The sequence below is a fragment of the Lupinus angustifolius genome, chromosome LG20 (genome assembly GCF_001865875.1).
Source record: "Lupinus angustifolius cultivar Tanjil chromosome LG20, LupAngTanjil_v1.0, whole genome shotgun sequence".
NCBI lineage: Eukaryota > Viridiplantae > Streptophyta > Magnoliopsida > Fabales > Fabaceae > Lupinus > Lupinus angustifolius.
The window spans coordinates 6,896,599-6,907,758 of record NC_032028.1 but is presented as its reverse complement, the minus strand read 5'-3'; the positions used below and the strand labels follow the sequence as shown (position 1 = coordinate 6,907,758).

The following is an 11,160-nucleotide window of genomic DNA, read 5'->3' as shown; positions in this document are numbered from 1 at the left end:
TTGAAAGTTTAAGAACAAGTTGCAATAAGTTCATAGATAAATTCTGGAAAAAGTGTGAGAGCTTTTGAGAGTTGAGAGAAAATTGTATGAAAGTTGTGTGTATTCTCTTATTTTTTGTGTGAGAGTTTAGAGCCTTTATATAGAGTTTACAAACACCCTTTGAAGGTTTCTGAAAGTGTATGAGTTGTTTGGAGTGAAGAGATTTCGTTTGGAGTGAAAACCTTTCACTTTGAAATCTGAAAAACACTTCCAACAACTCTCAGTAATGGGTTACTCAAACTTTCTGTCCACTTGAAATTTGAATTTTACATTGAGTAATCGGTTACTCACTTTGAGTAATCGGTTACTCAAACTTTCTATCCAACAGATGCTTAAAAATTATTTTGAGTAATCGGTTACTCACGTTGAGTAATCGGTTACTCAGCTGTCAAAAATCAGTTTTTCAGTTGGATAACTCTTTTCTCACACATGTAACATCCTCAATGAAGTAACCTGTTACACACTATTTTTGAAAAATGTTTTAAGTATTTTAAAAGTGTCTCACATTTTCTAAAAAATAGTTTGAGCAATTTATACTTGTATATACTTAAGAGTTTAGGATAGAAGTACTTACAAAGACTTAATCTAATGTCTTAAAGCTTTATCTTCATTTGTCTTCATAAGTCATCTTCCTTTTCTTCTTTTTGGTGATGTTGGTGTCTTCATNCGTGCCAAGGTCAGGAGCAAGATCTTCTTCACACTTATTATATTCTATTATATGTTGCACTTGCTAAAATATTTTTTCACTTGTAGAAATAATCAACCATCTATAGTATGTATGTAATTTAAACTATTTGTGTTTAGAACTTATTATATTCTATTATATGTTGCACTTGCTAAAATATATTTTCACTTGTAGAAATAATCAACCATCTCTAGTGTGTTTGTAATTTAAACTATTTGTATTTTTAGAACTTATTATATTCTATTATATGTTGCACTTGCTAAAATATATTTTCACTTGTAGAAATAATCAACCATCTCTAGTATGTTTGTAATTTAAACTATTTGTGTTTAGAACTTATTATATTCTATTATATGTTGCACTTGCTAAAATATATGTGCACTTGTAGAAATAATCAACCATCTCTAGTATGTTTGTAAACTAAATTATTTGTGTTTTTAGAACTTATTATATTCTATTATATGTTGAAATGATCATGAACCAATAGGAATCGGGAATGAGACTTTCGAGGATAAATGATGGTTCAGGAATATAAGTCTTGGACTCGGTGAATGAGAGTCTTAGATGCTCTTGAAATAGATTAGAACGATGTCTATGTTATAGAGTTAATAAGTGAACAATTTAACTCGTGAATCACTAATTTGTGTTTTGTGTTTAGTTTCGAGGCGTTCGAAGTCAGACAACCAATCTATTCACATAACGGAGATCAATCATGCTACAAATCAAGGTGAGAGAGAATACATCGTGAAGTAGTAATGTCCGAATATGACACCCGAATCTCCTAACTACCTCAAAATTTGGGAGTTATTTCTGTTTTTGTTAGAAACCCGTACTTAACCAAATGATTTCGTGTCTGGATTAAGTATGGATGTTTCCTTAGGATGTATGCCCCTTGGATAGTATAAATTATCAAGTCTTGTGGTTGTTATCCATGAAGGAACACCACTCGAGAAACTAAAACTCGTAGGGATCGAAAACATTGGAGATTTTCGATCTGGTAGCCCAAAAGGGTGACGAAATAGTCCTCGCAAGTAAACTACCCTCACCTGGGCGAGGGAAAAACAATGAGTTAGGCCCCAAAGGTCGCTTGGGCGAGCCAAACTTGCTTGGGCGAGTGGTTCTCGCCTAGGCGACGGCCAGGCTGACGTTTGGCCTGTTCTGGGCGCCCGAGGGATAGTACCTCGCCCGGGTGAGACCCATAGGGTAATTTTGACCAATTTTAGTGGATATTTAGCCTAAGCGACAATCCCCTCACTTGAGCGAGAACCATGTAGGAAATTGAGTCTGTTTTGATGAATTGGTCGCTTGAGCGACAATCTCTCGCTTGGGCAAGAGACATACATAAATTGTGACTGTTTTTGATTGATTTATTGCTTAGGCAGTAGCCCTAACTGGGGTGTAAACTCTATTTACACTTGGGAGAGATCGTGGCTCGAACGAAGAGCCTAATGCCAAAACCAACAAACTTATACTATTACTTCTGTTCTTGTGCCTTATTCGGGCAAGGATTCCAATGTGGATGTCGTGAGCAAGGCGATGCCTAAAAACGGATTACATGACACCACGCAGCGAGGTTGTCTGACCGTAAGAGACTTAGAGATGTGGCCGTCTAGGGTAATTCAACGATGGTTCGTAGTGGTAGGGATGTTATTCCTATATTACATGATAACATAAGATTGAGTCCCATAAGAAGCATTCCTTTTGGAGATGTCTTAGGATGGGCCGATCGATATAAAAGAATAATTAAAAGATTTAATCGGCTAACCTCAGTTAGTATGCATACTCATTATGAATAACGAAGTAGTGGAGAGAAAATTTACGGGAGACGAACGAGCCCCACGATGTTCAGAGGGACGGCGATGGCGGTAATTCATCAACAAAGTCTTGAGGGAGAGTCTATGTGAGACGAGTCCCTTATATTCCTGGATGATGTATTCTATTGGATCGGACAAGTCTCACAGCGCAAACTAGATGACCTCTGACAATCCCTCTTCACAATCAAGATCAATGAGAGGGATGCCTAGAAAATATTTGATACGATACCATCATGAAATGGACAATTATTTGAAACCGATCAATCATATATCCTTGCGAGGAATAATTTATTTTTGATGCGTTCAAATCGGCTTGTTATGGGATGTGTACTCTTTGTTATTTCTGTATAGTATATTGGGAGGATATTGGTGTAAGGATGGATGAAATAAGCATAACATTCATATATTAAGATCATGGACATTGATCCTCATGATCAGAGTTATAACATCATTCATCATTGTGCATTTATGTATCAACTATATATTTGGTATATTATGCGTGTCTGTTTGGATGTGATATTCCGTGTGAATCCATGTCATCAATGAATAATATTCATTAGATGTCTTACTCTCTTGTTTTCTTTTCTTTTTGCTTGTCTTCGGTTCACGTTCTCGTTCAGATGGACCGTACCACGAGGATTCTACCGATTCTTGATGTCCCAGGAGGGGACATGAAGCAGTGACGGACACTGATACACCTACATAGGCTCTTATGCCTTAGAGTTGGAGATGGTTTATGATGGCTCTACGATGCGCTTCCCTTCACAACATGTGAACTTGGAGGCTTCTTTCGCCTTACCTGCTCGGAGATTAGCACCTAGTGTACCATCCATTCAATCTGTGATTCATCACGAACCCACTACTGCAGAACCATCTACCCAGAGATGGAGTTGTGGCGACATGCTCAATTCCCCACTAGAGAGGAGAGCTACTCGACGGACGATGCCCGATTTTCTGACAGATGTGAGAGCGAGAAGTATGTCGTAGGGTTTGTCTAATAAACCTGAAGAGAATGAGCTAGAAGTCAAAGAAAAGGCTTGTGTGGAGTTAGTCTGTATAGAAGACTTCATTGAAGTGGTAGAACTCTCCTCTGATTCTAGGATGGAGGAAGACCTCAACGAGTGTCCTAGTACACCCACTAACATTGGAGTTAGTCACTAGCAATCATTTCCATTTCTAGTTGCTTTTAAGAGGGTACATGTGTAGGGTACTTTAGTGTGTTGAATAAGTCAATCATCTTTGAGTATTTTTTCAGTTTAGACAAAGATTGTATTTCTGCTTTGGTTTATGTATATACATTTTCCGTCATTTGTAATAAAGAATTATCCCACGGTATATTAAGTGGCTTTTGATTATCATTAGGTAATGGTTGTTGTCTTTTCCGTAAATTAGTTTACTTAATGTGATGTCCCGAAAATGAATCAAATGTAAATGGAGGAATTTTACATTATAATTTTTTATTTTATTTTTACCCATTTTGGGCAATGTTGTTGGAGAAATTTTTGGAGCGTTACATTAATTTACACTAAGATTAAATTACACTCAATTTCATTCATTCATTTTTTAAATTCAATAGACTATAACACTTACGAATTTTGTCCACTGCTTCCGGAATACTCGCACATTCCATGTACGATACTCGCGCACTCTATACATGATACTCATCCACTCCATGCACGATACTTGCACATTCCATGTACGAGATGTACGAGTTCATACACGCTCACTTCATACACCAGTTCATACACGCACACTTCATGCACTCATCAAAATCGTAAATATCTTAACGGTTCAAGTTCGAATCAGTACCATTTGCATTATGGGGAACCTACATTCCTAAAAACATAATAATTAGAAAGATAAGAGAGAAAATGATGAGAGTTAGTAATTGAAAGGGTGATGCAGAGGTAGATGGAAATCTTAGGTGATATATATGTTAAAATGTTATGGTCCATTTGATTTTTTTTAAAAATTGAATGAATAAGATTGAGTGTAATTTAATATATATATATATATATATATATATAAATATATGGAGGAGATATTTGTTTACACTCAAGTTAAGTTACACTAATTATATTCAATCTCAATTATTTATTTTCTTAAATCTAATGAATCAAATGTGTGAAACTTAAAAGTTATTTAAGATTTCTCTTTCTCTCTTATCATTTATTTCACTCACTCATTTGGTTCTTTGTATTTAAGAAAATGATTGGCTGAGATTGAGTGTAACTAGAGTGTAAATGGATCTCTCATATTACTTTTTTTGTTACATTTTATTACTTTTTGTTATTAAGATTTTATTTTATTTTATTTTATTTATATGACAATATTTAATTGGTCTGAGACAAAGAAATGAAATATCATTTAGAATATGCGATCTCCCTCCCTCCCAATTACCTAGAAGGGTAGATCACTCTACAAATCATGATTGTAACCACCCAACTAATCATGGACCCCTAATTCCTAAAGAAAGCTAGCAAATTAGTATTGGATGAATTTTTGTGATGTTAATTGGACAATGATCTCCATGGAAGGAAGTCAATCACATGAGCATGTGCCATATATGCGCCTTAATTGATCTCTTTGTAACTCACTCAATTGTGTTGAAATATGAGATTCATATCCCATACTTTCATATTGATATACATTCTTTCTTCTATTATTAATTGGTTTTTATGATATTGGTTAGATAATTGTGTTTTTGTTTAGTATTTATGAGATAGAGATAGATGTAATCTACATTTTTCAAAAAATACACATACTTTAAGATTATCTTTGAAAAAACAATTGCAACACAGATGTATTTTTTATTTTAAAAATCACATATATGACTCAACGTTGACCTTATATGTTTTTTTTTAAATTTAAATAGAAGACATGCTTTTTTTGTAAATTTAAATAGAAGACATACATTACCTTAAATTGGAATGCAATGAATGAGTAAATGATATATTGGTAGAGTCATTTATCACCTATAAACTGTTGACTAAGAATTGCCTTGTGGTGTCCTAATGTCATAGTGTGTGATTGTGGTGTGGATTCAAGCATGCCCTTCAATCTAAAAAGAGCATATTATTGCACCGAGACTCTCACCTTAGTGGAGTTTGCGATGGTAGATATACGCAGAAATAGAAAGACTGTTTCTATGATTTGAACTCAGAACTCATGGTCACTAAGCACCATCATTACGGTGACATCAAACTCAAGCTAACCCTATTATGCATCTTAAGCATGCACTTTGGTATATGGATGAGAATTGTCTTGGGTGAACAATAGGGAGAGATATTTCTTGTATATGAATAACAACAGCTTGGGAGAGCTTAGTGAACCACTCCCATGGAGTTAGAGGGATTGTGCTATGTGGTCAATTCGGAGAATGGAAGACCCTCCCTGACATAAATCATATACCTTCACCTTTAGGTTGTTCGAGAGATTGAGATGAAAATGATTGTTTGTTATAAGACATTATGTGATATGATTGAAGAATAAGAGTTGCATACATTTTATCTCTTTAACCATGTAACTCATGCATTAATTGCAGAGAGACCATGCTAAGTTTGTCATTTTCTCATGGTGAGGTTATAGTAGACTCATTTTAGAAATAAGTTGATTTTAGAGGCCTCACTTTTCTTCTCACTAATTCAATAGGTCATGGAAAGACAAAAATGAAAATAAACCATTTATGACCAAACACATAGTATATACTCTAACTCTCTAAGTTCAACAACTTCAGAGTGCACAAGAGTGTTGCAAGACTGCAACCTTATCAAAAAAGGCTCTGTTAGTCTATTACAAATGCTCTATTATTTGTACAAGTGATATCCAAGTACCAAAAATTCCTATAACCAAACCTAGTAATATTATTGTAGCTATGGCCACTGTTTCAATCCCAAATTTGTTATAAGTGCCAGAAATCTTCAAGTAGCAGGAGCATGGAAGTATAATTGAAGCTGTAATACTTAGGAAAGCTCCAACCAGTGATGTGAGATATGCAAAGAATGGAACTGTTAGTGCAACAATTACAGTGCTGATTACCAAAGTAGTGCTTATTAAGACACTAGTGAGCCTATTCTTTTGTTCTTTCGGAAGCAAGCCTTTTAAAGCATTGGTAATTGGTGTCACCATCAAAGCATACTTGGCTATGGGATTCACCAGGGTAGTATATATTGCTACCTGTGACATTATTTTGTTTTTGGGCAGGTTTAAAGTTATCTGTGATTCAACCTCTGCGCCATACATTAGGTAACCTATTATAGCAATGAATGCATACCCTGCAGTGCTCACTACAAAGCAAACAAGAAGAACCTGCAATGTAATACATAAAAATGATGAGATAAAGGAAGGAAAAAAATTGAAATGGGGGTAAAAAGGTCTGATTTTCCTTCTACTTAGATATTTAGAATCCTAAAAAATCCTCCAAATTTCGTTTAACTTTCTAAGTTTTCATCAAAACAATGGTAAAGGAGAGTTCTGGAAACATAAAACTCAATTTCCAATCCTTCCACTTGGTTTAACAAATTGTCAGTAGCATGTCTTTTTGGTCTACACATCTCACATTTAGTTGTGTGTGACAGAAATAGAATACAGGTGTACAAAAAATAAAGTGATAACATCATTTGGGGCAGTATATTTAAGTTTGTGAGTAACATCATTCTTATTTTTATATAAGTAATCAACAAGTGAAAGGTTTCTTCCATGCCTTCTAAAAGTGTTCTTTTTCTAAGTTGAGAAGGTGAGGATGTATCAACCTTTTGATCATTTAGTGTGTTTAGATCACCATATACTAGATTAATTCCATCAAAACATACCCTTAAAAGACAAATTAAGCACTACTTACATAGGAAAACTGGTGTTTGTTTCTCATGGAATTATAGAGGCTGGGAAACACTGGGTGTGCACAGTAACAAAATGCATACAAGCTAGCAGCTGTAGGAACCCCATTCCAATTGAGAAGAGTCCAATTTCCATGATATCCAATTGATTCCTCAAGTGTTGCAGTGAAGAATACCGAGAAGATGAAGATAACAGAAGCTAGTACCCCACTTGCAGAGATATAAGAAAGGAGGCTCAAATCATCCAACCACACAGTAGGCATAATCACAAGACAAGCCAATATCACAAAAAGCTGTTTTCCACCAACTTCTAAGCCAGCTATTTTAATCTCAGTATTCGGGAATAAATTATGCAAGTTATCACCCTCTAGAATCAAGAACTCTGCTGCAACTATGTAGAGCTCAGTGTACATGGTTGCTTGTACTAATAGTCTTCCTATCTTTCCAAATGCTGCCTCTCCTATATTTGGAAAGGTTCTAATTTTGCAATTCATATCCATACATCTTTTAATCAATATCCCGGAGTAAAAGGTTACCATGGAAATAACAAAGAGAAGAATTAAGCTTAGCCATCCTCCTGATGCGAGTGCATATGGAACCGAGAGAATTCCAACTCCTGCAAAAAATTAAAGTTACACCGATAAATAGGACTATCCAATGATTACACACCCAAAATCTGAATGTATAAAAGAGAAAATCGTCAAATTAGACCTCCAAAGATGCAATATCATTTCCTTAATCGTCCAAAGAAAATGACCGCCGAATAAGTCCTAAAAGTTTAAAATTACTATTACATTGGTCCTTCTAAGGACTTATAGTATCTGAATCTTTCAAGGATTTTATATGATAATTATTTCAATCTTTTACATACTTTGGAGGGCAAACTTGATAGCTATTGCATTTTTTGAACACTAATATAACGTTTAAAATCTTAGACGTGATTCCATGAAAGATCTGGGTGAAGTAAAAAGGTATACATAAACAGTAGAATGAAATGATGTAGTAAAACCTGATAATGCGTTGATTCCATTAAGACAGGTGCGAAAGAAGGTGACAGTGTTTGTGGTAGTAGATGATGAATCTTCACCAAAAAGCTCTTTCTCCTCATCTATATGGTGTGCTTGCTCATGTAGCAATGGCACATTCATGGATGAACTATCAATGGCCATCACTGGAACAGAGAGAAGTCAAATGAATTGAGAATGGGAAGTTTGTATTGTATTCTGTATCCCAGTTTACATGGAACATAGAATATTTAAATAACAAGTGGGTATAGATAAATTACTAATGAGGTGAAGGGCACATGTATCATTTCATATTTACTGTGTTCCAAAAAAGTATATCATTCTATACTTTATTGGGATAAAAAATAGGGTCCCAGTCAAATATAAACTTTAAAGATAGTAAGGGAAATAGTCAAGTCGACTGGGCTCACTTTTAATAAGAAACTGTTTGGTTTTAAATTTATTAAATTTTACTAATTCTTACTTTGTCAAAACACATAAAATTATGATCTTAAAATAATGATAAAATTCATAGTATATTTCTACAAATATACTACAGAAAATAGAAATATTTTAAAATTAGGCGCATAAAATTATTTCCATCACATTTCACCAATAACCACAGTATACTATAAGCATATTCACCTTACAAAGGGTAAGGAGTTACATATTATCCTTCCCACAGTATTCACTTTATACTTTTATAAAAGTTTAAAATCTTTAAATCGGTCTAAAGTTTCTTATATTGTCATCATATCATTCATTATTAATTTTATATTATTTTTATTTGAAAGTAAATGGTCGTTAAAATACTTATACTATCGTCAACGTATATATATTAAATCTTTTATATAAAAAACTGGGTTCATTTTGACAGGACAATAAATTATGTTTGTGAGGTGATAAATTTTAAGTGTGCACGTGTCCCTAGCAAAATCTATTGAGAATAAATTATTATAGTATAATTTTATATTCTACCATTATATTATCTATAAAAATATCATTTATTTTTAAATAAAAATAATATAATAGAATAATGACTAACTTGTATAAATTTTTTCAATAGCAATGAATAGATTCAATTACATATAGATATATTTGAGTAAGAATTATCTCTATTAATGGAGAGACAAGTATCACATAATAATACACATAAAGCAATATGTAATAATATTTTTATCACTTTATTTACCATAAAATCATATTTTTGCTACTATAAATATGTATAAAAACAATTATTTACTTCTCCATTAATCAAGAGGGTATTTTCTAAAATGATGCCTTTTGGGATACTATACCAACCATATCTCTTTGTAGACCACAAGTTGGAAAAACTGGATGCGATTGAGCGGAAAAATGTATGTACTGCTTGAGGTAATATTTTATGTGAGAAACAGGTGAATTGGAAGTATTTGGTTAATATTATTTTATAAATAAATGCTTAAATATATTAAAATTATGGATAACATTAAATGTGGAAACTTGCACAATTAACTTTAATATACATGAATCTACATCAATTATTTGAATGAAATGATCTCAAACACTTATCTCTTTCATTAGTGAAAATGTGTTTTATAAACAAATCTAACTAATTTAACAAATATTAAGAAAATTAGTTAAAGTTTAATTAATTGATTTGATTTAATAAAAACATACGAATAATTGTAATTTCTACTTAGGATATGGTATATGAGAAATTACTTCAATTAAAAGTGATATTAAAAATAGTAAAAATACTTAAATTTACTTATATTTGAGACCAACTGTTATTTTTAGGTTTACAATTGAGGTACATGTATCTAATATTTATACCATTTAGAAAAGCATGTATCATAACATTAAAATAATAATAATTGACTAAAGGTGATAAAATTATCTAGAATTTATTTAAAAATAAGAAAATTAAATTTATTCATTAATTGAAATTTATTTATTGAATTTGAATATGAATTAGTCGATTAATTTAAAAATTAATTAATTAAATTTATATAATTTGATGGAAGATTTTTCATGTATTAGTATCTAAATCCCATTCATTCCACCATGCATTTGTTATCCTTATAATTGGGCGATCAATGGTTATATTAGTCAATTATTTATCCTTTTTATATAATCGAGAAACTCAAAAACAATAGCTGAGTAGAGTAGTATATCCAAGTGGAGAGAATATGTGACTAGTGTGGGAGTGGCTGAGGGTGAGAGATGTATTTTAGTGGCATTTTTAATACCTTACATTACACGTGATCCACGGGGTCTCCTTATGTGGGGCTGCCCTAGAAACTTCATAAACAGCCACATACCTTTGAAAAGCAACAAAAAAAAACACATAAAATAATTTTTAAAAGAAAATCAATTACTATTCAATCTAAATATTGTATATATTAAAGGTATTAATTCATTTATATTATGATTACATTAATTCATTTTAATCCACGTCCGTACTACTCACATTTTATTATTCAAATTTTGTTTTAAACAAAAAAATTAAATAATAATAACTTTTAATTGGAAAGAGTGAAAGACATTAATGCATTCCTTAAAGTACAAGTAGATGACAAAAACTTGGATACACCTAAAAATATATTCAAATGTCATAATATCTTTCTTGTGCATATTCCTAAATTTTATTTTTAATTAAATATTTTATTTATATTTATTTTGAGATTATATATGATCTATTATATTCTATTGTTATTTCATATTAAATGTAGTTATTGAATTACAGTGATAAACTTACTATCATGTGTTTTTATTTATGTAATAACTATTTTATTATCTAT

General features: G+C 32.4%; 1 protein-coding gene across 1 annotated transcript; it reads right to left on the bottom strand.

The window, feature by feature from the left end:
• LOC109336483 (vacuolar amino acid transporter 1-like) lies at positions 6,246 to 8,607 on the bottom strand. Its single transcript, XM_019573104.1, has 3 exons — positions 8,383 to 8,607; positions 7,379 to 7,989; positions 6,246 to 6,846 (listed from the first exon to the last, which is right to left on the bottom strand). The coding sequence occupies exons 1-3, from the start codon at positions 8,540 to 8,542 to the stop codon at positions 6,331 to 6,333; spliced, it is 1,287 nt and encodes a 428-aa protein (XP_019428649.1). The 5' UTR covers positions 8,543 to 8,607; the 3' UTR covers positions 6,246 to 6,330.

Bases quoted from the DNA above. Each gene is read 5' to 3' on its own strand.
- LOC109336483 (XM_019573104.1), bottom strand. From the start codon at position 8,542: ATGGCCATTGATAGTTCATCCATGAATGTGCCATTGCTACATGAGCAA. The intron at 7,990-8,382 runs GTTTTACTACAT...AATTTTTTGCAG, and splicing joins TGGAATCAACGCATTATCAG to GAGTTGGAATTCTCTCGGTT. The intron at 6,847-7,378 runs GTAAGTAGTGCT...ATTACATTGCAG, and splicing joins ACAAACACCAGTTTTCCTAT to GTTCTTCTTGTTTGCTTTGT.